This window comes from Macrobrachium rosenbergii, chromosome 13, assembly GCF_040412425.1.
Source record: "Macrobrachium rosenbergii isolate ZJJX-2024 chromosome 13, ASM4041242v1, whole genome shotgun sequence".
In the NCBI taxonomy this organism is placed as follows: Eukaryota; Metazoa; Arthropoda; class Malacostraca; order Decapoda; family Palaemonidae; genus Macrobrachium; species Macrobrachium rosenbergii.
The window spans coordinates 3,310,020-3,330,562 of record NC_089753.1 but is presented as its reverse complement, the minus strand read 5'-3'; the positions used below and the strand labels follow the sequence as shown (position 1 = coordinate 3,330,562).

General features: G+C 36.8%; 1 protein-coding gene across 4 annotated transcripts in view; it reads right to left on the bottom strand.

Annotated features, from left to right (window-relative positions):
* LOC136844859 (1-acyl-sn-glycerol-3-phosphate acyltransferase alpha-like) overlaps window positions 1–20,543 on the bottom strand; it is a 274,861-nt gene that overhangs the window by 241,650 nt on the left and 12,668 nt on the right. Inside the window, exon 1 of one of the 4 annotated variants that reach the window (XR_010854987.1) lies at window positions 2,409–2,687. The exons of 2 other annotated variants lie outside the window; for them this stretch is intronic. Coding sequence is in view for 1 of the 2 variants with exons in the window: in XM_067114103.1 (XP_066970204.1) it covers window positions 2,409–2,593 (185 nt within the window). In the remaining variant the exon portion in view is untranslated. Of the gene's footprint in view, window positions 1–2,408; window positions 2,688–20,543 lie in introns of those variants that run through there. One more of the 4 variants, XM_067114103.1, reaches the window with a different exon arrangement.

The window sequence follows — 20,543 nt, the reverse complement described above, 5'->3', positions numbered from 1 at the left end:
ATATTGGTAAATGTAAAGAAGGCCACATAAAAATATCCTTTATTGATATAATTTCTGTGGCTAATACATATAGGAAAGGGTGTATATAACAGTAGTGAGATAGTCAGAAAATTACTTGGAAATTTGCTTTCTTTTGTAAATGTGTTTACTTTAACCCTTTCACTGCGAGCCTGTTATCGCCACTAGTGAAAAGATCAGTGACCTGCTAAAGTGTAACTGATTAATTTTCTCCCTTTCATATTTGTGCTGCAATGCTTTGTCATTTTTATTACTGTTATAACATAACACTGTACTATTATGTTATTATAATGTTTTATTACAGCAGTGATAAACATGCAAATGATATGTGGGTAATTATTCAAATACTGAATTATGTAGCTTTCATTGGTGATTAGTTTCAGTGTGATACCTCTCAAAGCATGGAATAAAATAATGCCATTTTTGTTTTCATTTTAAAAATCTTCATTACACATCTTGAACGCTTGCTCTTGGCTAAAAATTTCATCTCGAAAACATCACAAAATAAATAAAAAACAAACTTAGCATTCTCTATAAAATGTGAATTTATTATCTCTAATAAAACTTTCAGAGCACCAATATTTTTTACAAACTGAATCTTCAGTGGTCCTCCATTCCCAAATTGTATCACGCTTCCTTTGCTTACTCACACCACCTCTGGTGCTCGATAAATCTGCTTCTTCCACTGTCAATTCCTCTGATTCATAATCATCCCTGATAAAACCTTAAGCCAAAAAAAATTATTCACTGCTGTCACTACCAGAACTATCTGATAGTTCAGGTCTACTATAATGATAGTAGTAGACTTGGAAAAAAAAAAAGCCCTGTACTACTTAGAAACCTCCCCCCTCTATGGCATTTTGATGGTTACTGAAGGTCTAGCCCTTGTCCTGAGATTACGGTATCATGTAAGTTGGAAATCAAACGTTGCCATCGGTCACTAGAATACTGACAAAAGCTCCTTAACAATGACTGAAGAGATCAGTCACATATCATGGATGAGACCTTTTGATGACTGAAGAGATCAATCCTGCACAGTGAAAGGGTTAATCCCAGAGTGGCTGGTAGTAAAAATGGCAGCAGCTCTGTGGGATGCTATGTTTAGTACCAGCCCCTCAGGGATTAAAGTAAAAATAGACAAAAGACTGTAAATTTCTCATTATCTCAGTAAGTTTCTCCAATTTGGTTATAACACTTGTATTGCATTATAGACACCATTTTCTACATTGTTTAGCAAGAGAAATTTTAATAAAAATGGTATTTCTAAGTATTAGCTCCGTACGGACTGTATGGAATGGTTCTGTGAACACGAGAGACATCAGGGAGCCATATGTTTAAGAACTGATTGGTTAAGGAAATCTACTTTGAAAGGAACCATAATAACCTAACCTACCATAACCTAACCTAAGCTAGTTGGCCGTGTTACTTAGCCTGGGGGCGGGACCCCCCAGTGAAGGAAACTCCACTTTTTACCAAATGTTCCCCTATAACACCAAGTAGGCGCAATGGCAAAAATATAATGTCCTAAGGTTAATTACAGGTTAATTACAGCTGAGCAACAAAAACTAATGGTAAATTCATGATAAGCAACCAAAATACTATAGAAAAAGCAAATTTCCAAGGTAATTCCCGACGCAGAGATAATACTTAGTTCTACCTCAAAAACAATATATTCCTGTGGCCATCTTTTACATTTACCCATTCTTCAGTAGGGATTAATCCTAACCTAAGTGTATTCTACTTAACCTAACCTATTCTAGGGAACCGTGCCCTGACCTGGATGAGGATGGATGGATGTATGATATTTAGGGCAAAAGCCCAGGCACTGGGGCCAACAAGGCCATTCAGCGCCGTAATGGAGAGAAAATAAATTATGTTAAAGTTATGAAATCATGAAGGAAATGATTAATAAATAAAATGAAGTGATGTGACCAACAAATAAGGGTATGAAGTTTAATGAATGATGTGATATATACATAAGAAATTTAATGTCATTAAAATTCTACGTGATGTAATAAATTAAATATCGTTCAAATTTTAATACACTTTAAAAAAAGAGATGATAGGGGGAGGGTTGTGGAGGATGTGCCCCTCTTGGACACCAACGCAACATCGGGCACGGGCACAGCAGAACACGTGTGCACAACCTGTATATCCTGCTGTCGGCCTGTTAACAAATGATGAACTATGTGAAGGAATCATTGCAAACTCAACAGAAGCGACAACCTAGCGCAAGCAGGCTGTCCGTGGATAACGTTCGAGGGTGTGGGGAGAGACGACCTCTGGAAGTCTGACATGCAACGAACACCTCGCCTGAGAATCGTTTACTCGCGACAGTTACTCATATTCGTGATAAAAGTGATCAGGAATGACTGACATGAATCACTTACAATGTATTTGTGACATCGCCCGGCCGCCAGATAATGAAAGGGATGCATAGAACGGAGCACACCATCACCATGGCGTAAAAGAGGAAAAACTTCAGGTATAAACGGAATCGTTGGCTGAATTCGTACACGAACGTCATAATCATCACGAATGCGAGGATTGCGTTCGTGTAGTCACACGCCAACATCTTGTGCGGTTAAATTGACGAACGTTTTCTCAAGGAGTTTTGTGCGTCTACTCAAGTGTCTCGACTTCTGAGTTCTGTCAATGCAGTGTATAAGGGACTGAGAGAAACATTACCATTCAACAGCTGGGGGACAAAAGAGCATCGCGGAATCAGCTGATTCCCATACATTTGGCGGGCAAAGGCCTTCCAGACCTTCTTAAGGAAGTTAAAATGATTTTACCCAACTGGTTTGTTTATAATGACGTCATAGATTTGAGCAGTAGATAATATGATTGACAATTGAGTTTTGAATTTCGATCCCACTGCAAAGCATGAAGTTGATCAGATTTTAAAATTAATATTGAATACTTAGTTTCACTTGGAGATGACATTTCTTATATCTTCCATTTCAATGATGAAAGAATAAAATTTTCAATAAATGAATAGAATGAAAAAAGCTGCACTTAGAGATATAGGCTATACTGCAAAAATACCGTAACGAATAAACTTTTGGTTTAATTTTTCAAAAACACAATCTATCATATCATTCCCAAATTTTGAACAGTTTCCTTGTTTAAAGAATAGTACTAACTATCACCGGAAAACTATTTTCATAATAGTACCTTCCCAGTGAGATGCTCCATTCCGTTGACGCATAAGTAACTATTCTTCAAATTACTGCTGATACCTCACATCATTGAAACTTGGTCAGATGACAGTCATCTAACCTAGTTTCTAATGAATGACAAGCTATGAACGGGTTAGTTTACTAAGATAATGTCCCTTTCGATGGTTATCAAGAATACCAGATATAGTTATAGGAATACCAGATATACAAGAATGAATATGTATCTAATACTAATCGCAAATACTTCAGTGCATCCAACTGAAACGCTTTGGAACCCCGGACTTAAAAGAAAAAAAAAAAACATTGGCAGAAGACTGGCAATTGCAAAGAAAACGCTTACGGAGAGCAAGAGATTCTTCGCCTTTGAGCGCTGTTTACTATACAGCAACTTGGAGCAGCGATGCCATGATTTTCAAGTGTTCAGCCAATTAAGCACCCTCATTTGTTGCTTACTGAACTTACACGAACACATATATACACACTCATATATATATATATATATATATATATATATATATATATATATATATATATATATATATATATATATATATACATTAACTCCATGCAGAGAAACGCAAAGTATAAACAGAACATATGGACTCGTGGCCATATATATATATATATATATATATATATATATATATATATATATATATATATATATATATATATATATATATATATGTGTGTGTGTGTGTGTGTGTGTGTGTGTGTGTGTGTGTGTGTGTGTGTGTGTGTGTGTAATTCAACTGAATATAGAATTTAAGCTAAAGGCCAGGCACTGGGAACTATGAGGTCATTCATTCAGCGAAATTGAAACAGTAAAGGGTTTGACAGTGTAAAGTAAGGGTTTACCAGACCAAGCTGATTAAGCTCTCAGGAGGAAAACCTCCCAGCTGCACTATGAATCAATTGTTAGGAGAGGGTGGAAAGTAAGGTGGAAAAAAGAATATGAAAAGAGGTACAGTAAAAGGAATGAAAGGGGTTGCAGCTAGGGGCCGAAGGCACGCTGCAAAAACCTTAAGTAATGCCTAGTGCACCACATGAGTTGCACTGACGGCGCTACCCCCTACGGATGTGTGTATTATATATATATATATATATATATATATATATATATATATATATATATATATGTATATATATATGTATGTGTGTATATATATGTATATGTGTGTGTGTGTGTGTGTGTGTGTGTGTGTGTGTGTGTGTGTGTGTGTGTTTGTGCGTGTGTATAATACTGGTAATCTTAGACATGAAGCTATGTTATTTAGTTGTATTCCACATGGGAAAATGTAGGATATTTTGGTTAGAATATGCCCAACAGTTTCGTCCTCCAATGGACCTCTTCTTGGAGCGTTTAATAAGGAAAGAGAAAAAATTTACAATGTATGAAGACCAGAAAGGCCTAAAATCTTAAACATATGAAACACCGTTACCAGAAACTAGCAGTTTGAGCTAAAAACATATAACAGTAAAACAGTACAATAAAATAAGAATAGTAGTTGAACAAATGAAAATTACCAAAATATCAAATGAGGTAATATGACCATTCAAAATAGCATAACACTAAGTACATATTAACAAACGTATATTAAATGGTAGTTAATGGAGAACATTATCTAATTTGTACTGACGTCTCGTGACGTAAAATAAAAGGATCTAATTTAAATAAACCAGGTGATAAATTAAAATTTTTCCATTTTCTGTGAACAATGCAAGCTCTCTATTAACTTCTTTCCATAGAACCTGTGCTCTTAAATAAAATCTTTGACCCAAGCCAGTCAGTTGGTAAATTACACAAACTACTGTGAATACATAAAGCATTACTTGTATTAATTGTTCTTATATTATATTTATGGTTTAAAATGCGTTTTTCTAGTGCCTTCTCAGATTGTCCTACACAAAAACTACCGCACTTGCATGGTCTCTTACTCGTATAAATAACTCCATTGCTTTCCGGACTATTACGAATTAAAGTTTTACCAACGGTGCTGCGATGTGCAGAAGCTGCGCTACAACCAAGTAACCTTACCTTAGAGGGTAGACTATAGACTCGAATGTGGGATGATATAGCAAAGATATAAAATTAAGTTTTCTGTTTTTCTCCTCATGTGAGGTAAATGTTTTTCTTGCTAATGTCAAATTATAATCAGTAGCTTCTAATTTTAAATCATTTTGAATACCAACTTGGTATATAAATTCTAATTCCTCATTGATAAATTCTGGACTGCAGATACAAGTGCTCAAAGAAACATTGATCTTAATGCTGAGAGTTTTACATCTACTTTGTGGGAGCAGTAATTGTTAATTATAAGTTTGTTATTAGTTGGTTTTCTGTGTATTATAATTTTATAGCTAGAACTTACAACTGACCTCACAAGCGCAACATCCGAAAATGAAATAATACCAGTGTCTTTGTTAACTAAATTATTGAGGTCTCTTAAAATATTTTGAATGTCAATATAAGTTTTCAGCACAGCAAATACATCGTCAACATATCTCACCCAGAAAATAATATCTGCCATAATTGAATTAGCTATTCTACACTCATAAAATTCCACGTAAATATTTGATATTACTGGGGACAAGCAATTACCCATCTGCATCCCAAATCTTTGTCGGTAAAATTTTCCATTAAAAATAATACAAGTATCAACCACACACAGTTTGATTAGTTCTAAAATTACATATTTAGGCAGAGATACGACGTGCTTATTTAGTTCACTGTTTAAAATATTAGCTTTATCTGCCCTGGTCATGTGAATACCCTTGTCTTTTCTGACTGAGTCCAAAGCCTTATTCAGACGTTTTGGAAAGAAATTACAGGTAGGCTACAATTCCGTCTCTAATGCTTCTACTCCATTCTTTCATCTCTGCTTCGCACTTTATCCCTTCTCCCAAATTTCCCATTCGTTCAGTTCTTACATCACGTATACTATGCCAACAATTCTCAACAACTATAACATTTTTCCCGTTTATACACATTCAACATTCACGCTTCACTTCTGCGAAGGAACTGGCGAGAGAATTCCCCCGCCCCCCCCACCCCCTCCCATAAACTTCCATCTTTGCTTCCATAGTCTCTCCGTGTCTCTTCCTGGTCTCCTACACACAACTTGCTGACCTCCTGGCTTCCTCTCATTTGTCCTGTCACGCCCATCATCTGTTGTTTGCGCTTCAGAACACCTGAATGAATCAATCACTTCCACTCCTCCATCATTCACATCAACATTTATTGTTCCATCTTCCTATTCTTCATGTAGCCTAATGACTTTACTCTTCCCACATTCATTCTCAGTTTTTTTTTTTTTCTCTTGCAAACACTTTCAGCCTCTTTCCTTAGATTTTGCAGGTTCTCTTCATCATTCCTAAGTATTACTTCATCTGCAAACGTCAACAATTCCATAGTCCTTCCTCAGTTCATTTTCTTGGGGCAGGGCACAACATTGCACCTGACCGTTTTCCTCTCTCTGACCTCTCGTATCACTCCATCAATAAAAACATCCAAGGAAGAAACAGTCTTGTCTTAGACCCACTTTTATATCAAACGAATCATTAGGTCTTTCTCCTCTAGATAGAGAACGGGATATGCTGCATATCAGGTCCACAACAATATTCAGTGGTGAATTATTGTTGATTTTAAAAAGTAAATATGTAAGCTCCATGTTTTGATTACATGAAAGTTAACTAGTGGTAAACATAAGAAGATTAGTCGAGGGCGCCGCCATAAATATAGGAGAATCATTTAAAGGGAACAAGTCGTTTGTTAACGAGGACCAACTAGTTAACTTCCATGTAATCAAAACATTTATTAAGGGTTTTAATGTTAGGACAGGCCCCGTCTTTCCTTCGTCTGATGCTGCCGTTATCTCTGATATCACCCCGCAGACACCTTATAACAGCCGGGATTCCGAGAATGTCACCGATAACGATGAATTACATACAGAACAACAACAAGTGAGGAGATCAAGAACGATAGCCACGCGAAATATAAGAAGAGGGGAAGCAATCACCTAGTTGGATAGTTGACAGTCTTGCTTGTCGCCTCGTCCGTTAGAAAAACGCATCGTCATGGTCGTCCATTGGTTCCATCCTTAAAACTGGAGCTTACATATTTGCTTTTTGTATCAATGATTTTAGTTAGACTGAAGATGAACCCTAGACAGGGTTCGACAGCTTTTGTAACTTTATTTTTTTTATATATAAAATCAGCAATAATGCACCACTGAATATTATTGTGGACCTGATGTAGCAAACCAATCATTATCCCATCTGATAACTTAAGCACACATTTTCTTTCCACAATCAGAACTTTTAATTGCTCTCAATAGTTAATTTTCTATACTACATATCCTCCGCATTGACCCTTTATCGATTCTTTAGCAAGCTTTTTTTAAGTCCATGTATCATACCAAATGCAGCGTTTCCCCTTTATTACCACTTCTTACATATCTGTTTCATAACAACTCTCGACCTAAAGACCTCTTCTTTGCCTGAACCAGCACAGCTCTTCCCCGCTGGATCACCTCTCTTCTGCTTTGCTTGCTCATTCACAATCCTAACGTACCCTTCCCTGGGTATCCTAAATAACGTTATGTCTCTAATCTTTACAGCCGTCTAACATTATTACCTTCATACATCAGAAAAACTATTCCCGCCACTCATTTCTTCAGAATCTTTCCCTTTTCCTTACATACCTTATAAATACGCTTCAGCAAGCTAACCCTTTCCATGCTAGTCATTCAGTCATGCCCCTCATCTCTCTTCAGTATCCAACCACTCTTCTGAATACTCACTCCAGCGATTCATTACTGCATTCTCTTCAGACAGCATCCTATGTAAAACACACATACAAACAAACACACACACACACACACACACACACACACATATATATATATATATATATATATATATATATATATATATATATATATATATATATATATATATATATATATATATATATATATATATATATATATATATATATATATATATATATATATATATATATATAAATATATATATATATATATATATATATATATATATATATATATATATATATATATAGCCTATAGATAGGGAGCTTCCATATATACCTTTATTTAGCTAACAAAATGTTACTTTTTGTGAAGTATATATATATTATATATATTTATATATATAATATAATATATATATATATATATATATATATATATATATAAATATTAGACAATTCATGTTATTATGAAATTTCTTTCTATATTTTCTATAAACCTAAGTATGACACCATATTAATATCTTACATACAAATATAACACACACATATGTATATATATACATGTATATATATATATATATATATATATATATATATATATATATATATATATATATATGTACAGTATATTTATATATATTTATATATATATGTATAGTTATTGGAACTAATGTACACATGAGCATGTGTTTCTCAGAAATAAATTTCTTACTCACATTGGGATCGAACCCGTCTCTCATGTGAAAAAAATTGGCCCACAGTTGTTATAAAAGAAGTTGGAACCTAAGTACTTATGTACCTGAGGTTTTTCCCAGGAAGGAAGTTGGGTAAAATTTGCTAGTACGTTAGACGGCAGCCTGCCTGGGCGAAAAACCTCAGTTACAGAAGTACTTAGGTTTCAACTTCTTTTATGACCAATTGGTAGTGTCCTGGTCTTTCATTTGAGAGACTGAAGTGAGTCAAATCTATATATGTATATATATACATATATGAGACTTCAAATTGTATATATATATATATATATATATATATATATATATATATATATATAATAATATTGATATAATATATATAATTGTATATATATATATATATATATATATATATATATATATATATATATATATATATATATATATATATATAAAATGCAATTTGTATTGAAGTTAATGCATTGTCTGCAAATACTATTTTTTTTTATCAAGACTTTGAATCAGTCTATATTCTTTTATCTTCAGGCAGTCTTCTCAGGAATAAAAAATTATTCACGATTCTTTCCATTTCCTTCTTTTTCTAGTTGATGGAACGTTTCCCCACCTTTCAGCAGGTCTTCAGGACTGGATTACAAAGTGACATATAAGGTTTTAATTACAGCACGTGGACTTTGATTTCAAACATGACATCATTGGGGTGCTGAATTTTGACTGGTTGGCAGGTCTCATTCTCTTGCTGGTGTTCTGGGCGGCAGCATGGCATTCTGGTGCTCTGTAGGATGTGTCCTATGCTGTGGCTTGCAGCAAAGGGCGTGGGCAAGGGTCTGATTCCCATCTCTGGCCTATAGTCTTGATATACCTCATTGTCAGTAATCATGTCCTGGAGTGTTCTGTTGCTTGTGTCTCCCTTCACATTCTCACTGGCGTCCTGTGGCTTCCTTGAAGGGAGGATGAAGTCCATTCCCTCTGTTTGTTTAACGCAGGCCATTGTTGATTTATGCTTATACCTTCTGCTGTTTGCAGTTTGTGGAACCGGGCTTCTATATGCATGACCTCTGTGCTTTCTAATAATATTCCTAGTGTTGGTTTATGGTCATGGTCGTCTTCGTAGTGTTGAAATGTTACCCTTTGGCCACGGTGATCTTACAATCGCCTGTGTAGAGTGGTGGTGGTGCAACCTATGTAGTAACTGCTGAGGGCCTGACATGTCCCTTTGGTACATTTAAATTTGTATTCTAACTGGTTGACTACCACATCTCTCTATGGGGGCCATGCTATTTTGTATTACAAGGGCGCTGACTATGTTTGAACAGCAGTGGACACGTAAGGAAACACTCTCATCAGGATTCGTAGGCGTCATACTGCTGGCAATTATCCTCTTCATGGCCATGATGACTTCATCCTTGAACTAGCCAAGATATGTGGCTTTGTAATACAATATGGTGTTTCTCAGTGAGGTAGGCATTGTCACTAGTGTGCTGGCATACATGTCGAACTGTTTTCGTATGCAACCTTCTCACAAATTGCTGTCGCATCCATTATTAGTTAGGAGCTGCCTAACTCGATCAAGTTATATGTGAGTAGCTTTCCATGAGGAACAGTACATAATTGCATGTTTCATGTACTTAGCTACCACAAAGAGTTTGTGTTGGGGCACTCGCCGTGTGCATTAAATGCACTGACCCACATTAGTTGCCTTTTGGTACATGGTAGTATTGTACCTGTCTCCTTTCTTCTCAATGTTTACATCCAAGAAGGGAAGACGGACTTTGACAACAAATTCAATGGTGAAGTTTAGGCTAGAGTTCCTCTTCAAGGCATATTGTAGGCGGGCAGCTTCTTCGCCAGTATTAATGACAATGAAGATATCTTCTGTATACAGGCAAAAAGGATGCCAAGGGGGGGATCCCATGGCGACACCATCTGCCTGTCGAAAGAGGCCACCCCAAGTGAGAGGAAGGGGGCCTCCTTGGTGCAAAATCTTCTTGTATGTCAAGGGGCGTGGCATCCAAGTGATACTCTCCTTAAAATAATATCGATGGTTTCGTCCACTGGTACGTTTGTGAACAGACTTCCTATGTTCAGCAATGCGATGGTAGAGATCGGAGATGTAGGTTCAGAATATCGATAAACTCTACGTAGTGTAGACTGATTCGAAGTTTTGATAAACAGACAGTATCTGTGAACAACGCCATTAACTCCAATAGAAATTGAATAAGAGGGAAAAAATGCCCAAATAGCACAAACACACGCAAGCAAAGCACACACACACACACACACACACACACACACACACACACACACACATATATATATATATATATATATATATATATATATATATATATATATATATATATATATATATATATATATATTTACTAACAGGACCTCATTACTACTGGATGGTATCTAGCAGAGATATTTATTCAGGAAAAGTTACAAGCTTTCTAGGACTAACAGTCCTCATTGTCAAGTATCCGTAGATCATCCAGTTTTAATGAAGTCCTGTTAGTAATTGTATTATTGCACAAAACAATTGTGCAAGTGATAAAAGTTTATATATATATATATATATATATATATATACATATATATATATATATATATATATATATATATATATATATATATATATATATATATATATATATATATTTACTAACAGGACCTCATTAAAACTGGATGGTATCTAGCAAAGATATTTATTCAGGAAAAGTTACAAGCTTTCTAGGACTGACAGTCCTCATTGTCAAGTATCCGTAGATTATCCAGTTTTAATGAAGTCCTGTTAGTAATTGTATTATTGCACAAAACAATTGTGCAAGTGATAAGTGTTAATATATATATATATATATATATATATATATATATATATATATATATATATATATATATATATATATATATATATATATATATATATATTAACTTTATCACATACACAATAATTCTGTGCATTAGTAGAATTACTAAAAGGACCTCATTCAAACTGGATGGTATCTAATGGAGTATTTATTCAGAAAAAGTTACAAGCTTTCTTGGACAAACAGTCCACATTATCAAGTATCCGTACAGTGAGCAGACACGTAGTCCAGCTGTATTTATATCTGTGTGCTGGGTACTTTTATTAATCCTATAATCGCCTGGCTCCTCCTGTGTGACCCCCACCCCCTCGTGATCTTGGTCTTTCTCTGCCTCCTTCTTCTTCCAGGTGCCCGTTTCCCGTGCGTTCTCTTGCGTTTTTCCTTCGTTTCCTTGCTACTGTGGCGTATACGATTTTTCTAGATATGCTGTCTTCAAAGCCGTTTCCGGTGTTCCCTGCCATTGTGTTGTTGGCGCATGTTATGAAGGCGTTCTCTACAACCAGTCTGGCCGTTTTGTTGGTGTTCCTGTACAGAAAACTCATATTTTCCCAGTCTATTTTATGATAATTTTCCCAACAGTGTTTGGCAACTGCTGACGTCTGATTATAATGCCTTATGTTCTGCAGCTGTTGTTTGTTTCGCTCTTTACATGATTTGCCAGTTTCACCATAGTACCCTTCTCCACAGTCTAGACACGCTGCCATGTATACCCCCCTCTAATCTCTTCCCCCTCTACCGACTTTTTGTTTCTAACTATTTTATTCCTAATGGTGTTTTTGTAGCTGCCTATCAATTTGAAATTATTTAGCTTTCTGTTAATGGGTGCAATAGAGTTGTTGTTCGGGACTGTAATTATTTTCTTCCCTACCAGATGTTCCTTTTCTATCCTTTCCCTTGATGTGTGCCCACTCCCACCAATACTTAGGGTAGCCTAATCTCCTAAAACTCTCCCTCAGGTACTCCAGTTCTTCGTCTAAAAATTGGGGACTGCAAATCCTATAAGCCCTGATGGCCAACCCTGTCATTACTCCTATTTTTATTTCTTTCCTATGACTGGAGAACCTATGTATGTATGAATTGGTGTGTGTCCTCTTCCGATATACCTTGAATTTTAAAATTTCCCCTTCCCTCTTAACCAGGACATCCAAGAAAGGAATTTCTCCCTCCTTCTCTTCTTCTATTGTGAACCTGATGTGTTCATTTAGTTTGTTTATGTTTTCTAGGAACTTGTGTAGATCTTCTCTTTCTCCCTTGTAAATAATCATGATGTCATCCACGTATCTTACCCATTTTACAATATTTAAGTTCCCTTTATTTACTTTGCCCACCTCTTCCTTTTCAAACAGTTCCATAAAGATATTAGCTAGAATTGGTGAAAGACTCGAATCCATGACCACGCCATTTTTTTGTATATAATGGTTTTCGCCCCACTTGAAAACATAAACGCTGAGGGCCGCTGTTAGCAGTTTTATTAAAACGTCATGATCTACGTCGCATGTATAAAACGCTTCCTCCATATTCTTTTTTATTACTTCCATCGTCGTCTTGACTGGTACGTTCGTGAACAAGGAAGTTACCTCCAAACTTGCAAATTTACAGTCTTTTACGTTAATTTCGGATAGTTCATCTATCAGGTTCATGTTATGTTTTAAATGCCCTTCGGATACTAAGCCCACCCATTTTCCCATTGTGTTGGAAAGAAATTTCTCCAGCCTTCTCTGCGGTGATCTCGTCGATGCCACGATCGGTCTTAGCGGGCACCCTTCCTTGTGGATCTTAGGACTACCATAAATATATGGGATCTCTGGACTTTCCACTGATTTTACTCTACTCTATGTTCTAATTCTTTTCTCTTAGTTTTGTCGTGGATTTTTGTCAAAGTTTACCTTACTTTTTTGTTAAAATTTCATTGTAACCCCCAAATGTCCGGTTGTTTGTTGCAAGCCTCATATGTGTTTTCATCGTTTAGCAATTGTTCTAACTTGTTCTCCTAGTCTATGGCATCCATTACTACAACCGCTACCCTCCTCCCTTTGTCTGCCTTACGAATAAAAGTCCTTGTATTTTCCTAATCTATCAAGGGCCTTACGTAACCTCTCCGGAAACATGAATCTGCTCGACCTAACCCCCGCCCACATGGCCCCCCCTGCAAAAAGCTGCTTCATCCCCATTTTTGTTCTTATCTAGTTCCCTTAAGCTTCTACGCATTTCAATGAAATCGTGACTTTCGTTCCCCATGCAAAAATTAAGGCCATATCCTAACACTAGCACTTCATCCCTACTTAGGAGTCTCTTAGAAATGTTCTTGACTAAATCAAAGTTCCCTTTTTTTACCCATCCGGACCTATCGAAAATGGCAACGAGTCTATTCCCATGTAGCTGAGAACTACGGCGAGCACATACCTTTACATAACCGGCAATTCCTTTGAAAACGTTGTCTAAGCTGGGGCCTCCGTATTTCTCCGTCAGTTGTCTCCTGATTTTTCTGCTCTTCATCCTTAATTCTTCCAATTCGATCTTTTTCTTCCTTATGTCTTCCTTCATGATCTCTTCTACAAAACCAGGAAACGGATGTTCATGTGTCTCTCTCTCGTACCCTATCCAACGATTTCGGTGCCACACAGTCTGCTATGCAAATCTTAAGGAACCAGATTTTGTTGTCTGCCACCGCTGTCCTTCTCACTTTCCCATAATTTCTTACTTCCACCATGGCTCTGCCTCCATACGTTCTTTTAAAACTCCTGAACCAATCTTTTTCTGAATAAATACTCCATTAGATACCATCCAGTTTGAATGAGGTCCTTTTAGTAATATATATATATATATATATATATATATATATATATATATATATATATATATATATATATATATATATATATATATATATATATATATATAAAAATGCTAACGATTCAATGTAGTAGCGTTTGAAATACGACCACCCTCGGAAAGAACAATATTTTGGAGTAAAATGACACTAAACCGGTGTGACTCGAAAATACAGATGGAAGGAGACTACTGACGAGTTCTCTACCTGAGACTAGGGCATCTCTCTCTCTCTCTCTCTCTTTGTCTTTTAGCAGCATAAAAGTTATAATAAATTTCCAAGACAGCATCTCGAGGAGACTGATGTATCTCTCTCTTGCCAATGAAAGCGACAGGGATGAACACATTAATCATATGAGAGTGGAACAACCAGAACCTTTTATAACTCAGGTGAAGAATCTTTGTATGAAAGATTCCTGTTCGTAGTTTTCTGAATCATCTGTGTATACTGTATGTATTTCCAGCTTTCATTCAGGCTGTCCGTTTTTTCTTAATCAGTTGCGATTGACAGCATGTTATGTCCTTCCTTCAACTGATTGATTGATTATCTGGCGTCACAGTTACTAGGGTCGCTGACAAAGTTACCCCATTTCAAGTAGCCACACAACTAAAGTATATGATTCGTCCGTTATCCTTTTTTTTTTTATCTCCCTTTTATCGGCGATATTTTTGCTCCTTTTCTTTTGGCGAAATCTTTCCACTTTTTTATCGTCTTGACAAATTCTTTATTTTGTCTTTTTTTTTGGCAGTTATCTTTCTTTTCCTCATTTTCTTGATTTCCTCCCTTTCAAGCGCTCTGTTTTGATCTTCCTTCTTTATTTTCCTTGAGAGTTTCTTCCTTATTCATCGATTCTTCATATTTGCTCCTTTGCTTGATTGATTCCATCTTCTTTCTTAATTTTTGTATTTCTTTTATTTCTTGGCCATATCGTTAATGGAATCTTTGGTATTCTTCATTTTCTTTAAAGGATTCATTAGCCTCCCTTTCCTGAAGGAGCGTTTCATCCTTCTTTGATTGAATTCCCTCCCTTTATTAATCAAGTTTTCCTTCCTTCCATTTGTCGTTTTCCCCTCCCTTTCTTGGTCGATTTTTCCATCGTTCAGTTTCCGATTTTCTGCCATTTCTTGATCGTTCGATTCTGTGTTAGCTCCCATTTATCGGCGAACCTTTTCATCCGTGGTTTTGTCGAATATTCGAACCCAGGATTAATAGTGTACTCTATTAATCCTGATTCGAACCAACGAGCCTCTCCTACATTCGTCTTCAGGTTATTACAACCATTATAATGGCTGTTGGTGTTATCAATGTCCAGTCCTTCAAGCTTTTCAGGACAAAAGAACAGCTGCTCTACGTTACAGTTTCTTTTGGTTTAAACGGAAAACTCTATGAAATCTTTTACATCTTTCCAGCGCATCTATCTTCGGCTTTTATATGACTGGAAGGCCAGTTGGAGAGGCCGTGGCCATTGACGCAAATGCTGCTAAAAACATCATGAGAAAATAACAACGTGAAATTTGGCCTTTTCGACATAACACTGAATTAAATACTAATGATAAAGTTGATTCGTAGTTGGAAAGAAAACCTTGCCTCTACGCCGCTCTGTCACTCACAACCGACCCCTGCGGCCTGGGGCGAGTTTCTACGCATCAGTTGTCGGTAACAAGGTCTAGAGAGGATAGGAAAGAGAAAAGTAGAAGCACGAAGAGAGTTCAGAAAAGAGGAGATCCCCAGGACGTTCTTCATCTACAAGGGGACTGTCAGGTCTGATCCGATTTCTGGAACATCATCCCCGCTCTGCGCTCATGGATGCCGTTGATGGCTCAATGATGGGCTCTTACTTCAGTCTTGGCTCTGTTTATATCTCATTAGCAGAACAAAAATTCATCACGTCTGTCAGTTTATGACGGAGCCGTTGCGACGACAGATTGCATAAGCTAATAAGTCAGTCTTTCGATTTTTCCCTGTCGTTTAGGGGAAACGGCAGTTCTTAGCCTTGCCACTTGTTAAAAGCACAATCATTTGTCAAGAATATGCACTTCGCGACCATTCAGTGCTGGGAGGGTTGCTTAGCAAATTAATGGTCTTGTTTTAGCCTGTGCCGAGTTTGTACAGTATATATATATATATATATATATATATATATATATATATATATATATATATATATATATATATATATATATATATATATATACACACACACACACACACACACACATATATATATATATATATATATATATATATATATATATATATATATATATATATATGTCACGAGGGAGACCTATTCTAAGTCACCTCGCCCTCTAAGCTTGCAATATTGTACCATATAAACTTGATTTACTTTTATTCCGACTGAAACACGTACAGTAATGTTAATAATACCGCTGACTAACAAAGGCAGGTTGTGGGAAAATATTTCTTCTGCCTGAAAATCTCTCGTTCCTCACTCCTTAGTAATCTTTTAATCCTCTTCCTTGACCTAGTGACTGCTCAAGACCTTTCTGCCAGGTACCGCCTTCTGGAGACCAAATCCCCGCCGGAGGCGGGTGAAGGAGATTAACCAAAAAAAAAAACGAGAAAGTGCCTGGGCCATAGCAACTAGTCACCATGTGGCTGGTGCCTACATGGTCCGAAGGCATAGAAAATGGACTGCCAGGAGAGCAGACACTGCCATCTGGAAGGAAGAGAATCGTAATCCGCCGAGGCCTTAAAAGGCAGCGCATGGGTGGCACTCCTCAGAAACGCCCGGCTGCAGAATCCACACTCTTGTCCCTTTGCCTCTGTTCCTACAGAGTCTTGACTCTTCCCACATGCTACTTTGAGCCTTAGTCTTTTTACAGTGCAAGTCCCATACATTCTTGCCCTCCATGCTGACACTGAAGACGAGGTGCCCCTGTCTCTGACTAAAAGGTCAAGTACCAGAAGCGAGGTTTTGAATCAGTCATGAATCTGTTAGTCTTCTACTGAATTTATTTTCTGTTCTGAAGTGTGATTTTCTCACAGAGATCCGATTTGTTTAGTGCAGTGAGTAAATGTCAAAAATTCACGTGTTTACGAGTTGCGTTAGCACTGTCTGTGCACCCCGCCTCGATTCTCTTTAATCATGTTACCTTAGGTTTTGTAAGTAACCAAATGCATTCTCAATTGCAGACAGAGTTGCTAGCTGTGGAATCAACTGTTCATCTTGTGCATGTGCCATGGTCCTAACCACTGCCCCTCGCCCCATAGTGTTCTTCGAAGTGGATTTTTCCCCCAGTTCTGTTATTGTTTAATTTGTTGTAAATTTAGTTGTTCGACAGGACTCTGTTTTACCTGTCTGGTTTTCGAAATTCCCCATTCTTCTGATTTAATTGGTAATTGTAAATATAAATTATTCTAAGTGACCCTAAGTGTTTATCTGCAACTTTCCCTGTTGAAGTAAGGCCTCCAGCTTAGATTTTTTTTTTTATGTTTATGTATGTTTGAAAGTTCTGTGGTAACTTCCACAACCCTTCCCAGGTAAAACCTAATATATATATATATATATATATATATATATATATATATATATATATATATATATATATATATATATATATATATATATATATATATATATATATATATATATATATATATATATATATATATATATATGTATGTATGTATGTATATATGTATATATATAACTTCCTGCGTTGTCTTGGAGCCAAATATGCTTAGATATTTTACGCAAGCAGGAGCTGTGTAAAATGTAAAAAAATTCCAGCAAAATTTTCTGCGAATCTCACGAGTTATCACTATAATAGTAAAAATAACAATAAAGGATAAAAGCCAACAGCTTTGGTGTATACGGACGGTAATGTTCCGGAATTTGACGTGCTGTTTACAACGCTCTTAATTGTTGGTTCAAGATTCTCAAAATGAAGATTCGATGATAGAAGTGCAAAAGTTCTCTTGGGCCTTTAAGAATATAAAAATAACTGCGCAGTACTTAGATCATTTCCTCAGCTTAAGGCCCGAGTCAATAGAAAGAGTTTATGAATGGGAACACTCAGGATTAATATTAATTTTGGGGAACACTAATGACTCGTAGCTTTTTCAAATACTATGGAGATATTCTTTGGTGGGAATGCATTTAGGGGAAAAATGATGAGGAATGACATCACTTGAGGGCTTAAGGATATACGTACATGCATCACGTATCCTCTCTGGGTGTAAATGTAAACAGCATATATGTAAAAGTCTTGATTCATCTATTATCAGTTAATATATTATCTAAGCTCAGACGGAAAGAAAAGAGGAGGAAAAAGAGAGGAATGGTGTCTAACTCTGACAAAACCGATGGACTTGACTCACTAAAGAAGAAACGAACAAGAAAAACAGATGCTGGGGGAAAATCCTAGTTACTGTCAAGGCCGGAAAAAGTTCCCGGAGAAGTACCAGTGTAGAAAATGATTAAGTTAGCTCTATACCAACAAGGCCGATTATCCTTGGGCCCGCCGTGGCCGTAAACGGCAGAGTGGTGACCTGGTTGGTGGCCAAAGTGACAGCTTGAAAGAGCAGTGACCAGATCACACACACTACTTATTATAGGAAAAGAGACAGCCAGACAGACCAAGGTGCGTTAGCGAGATGTGGGACACAAAAGAGTAAGTAAGGCCTGGATAGAAGTGGAAGGACGAACTTGAAGAACAAGAGAGGATGATTTCTAAGCAGAGACAACATTGCCGATATACGGTTTAGCCAAAAGAAATCGAAAAAGGAATTATTTGAATGAAAATAGAACATTTGATGTTTTAAGGCAAATGAGCTCTCTGAAGTGAGAAATTTTACTATGATATGACTGAAGCGATTTTTAAAGTGGATTTCACTGAGGAATTAGAAGGGAGAGCAGAAGCCTTAGGAGCAGGGACGTTGACAATTCAGATAATATGCGTTAAGTAATACGAAGGTTGATGAAAGACGACGAAAAAGGCCGAGATGAAATGTGACCGACAGAGCGTGGCTTTGTGGCTCGTGCAGAAGAGCTAGCGGCAATTTTGGATGAGATGTAATCTGGTCTCTTCTGAAATGGATGGGAAGTGTATACAATAACAGAATTTGGTCTGTCCAAACCAAAGAATGGAATAGAATATAGAATTTAGGCCAAAGGCCAAGCACTGGGACCTATGAGGTCATCCATCGCTGAAACGGTAATTGGCAGTAAAAAGGTTTGAAAGGTGTAACAGGAGGAAAACCTCGCAGCTGCACTATGAATCAATTGTTAGGAGAGGGTGGAAGGTAAGATGGAAGAAAGAGAAAATGAATGGAGGTACAGTAAAAGGAACGAAAGGGGTTGCAGCTACGGGTCGATGGGATGCTGAAAGGAACTTTAAATAATGCCTACAGTGAACCGAATTAGGTGCACTGACGGCATTATCCCTTATGGGGCTGTCCACACTAAAACACACAAGGTTAGAAAAGTTTCCAAAGAGCATCGTCCAGCTGCCAATCCATCCACAGACACCTGCCACACTAAACCGCTAAAACTCGACAAGATACTTATTTTGGATTCGTTTTCTGATACTGACTGTGTACTAGAAATAACGACAAACTGTTTCTGGTGCGTTTGGTCTTTCTTCATTCTCACTGGCAACCCTTCCTCTAGAAACCTGTAACTGGTCGGGTGTGTTCTTGTTGCTATTGGGCCAAAGGCTGAAAACGCTCCTTTTCATGCCCTTAAATCTTACTCGTTCTTTTGAATCCTCCCGCAAAACAAGACTGAATTGAGATTTCTCTCCTATCTTACTGATAGGACCCATGAGAATTCTTGAATTCTTGAAGCATCTGGCAGTTTCTGACAAAAGGTTCGATTGACAGTTAAATGTTAATGCTGTTTCCAAAGACCATCTGTAAAATTCGACCGACCGACAACACACCTCTTTTGACAGTCGAATGGTCGCCGCCGCCACTGAAGTCGGTGGTGCACACTGCCTGGCGATCGAATGTCCTAGGTGCCGAATTGCTTATCAGTTATAATTCCCTTCGGTGATATTCCCGAGACAGAGCGAACTGGATGTCTAACGACACTTGTTGCTTAATGTGTGTGTATATATATATATATATATATATATATATATATATATATATATATATATATATATATATATATATATATATATATATATATAT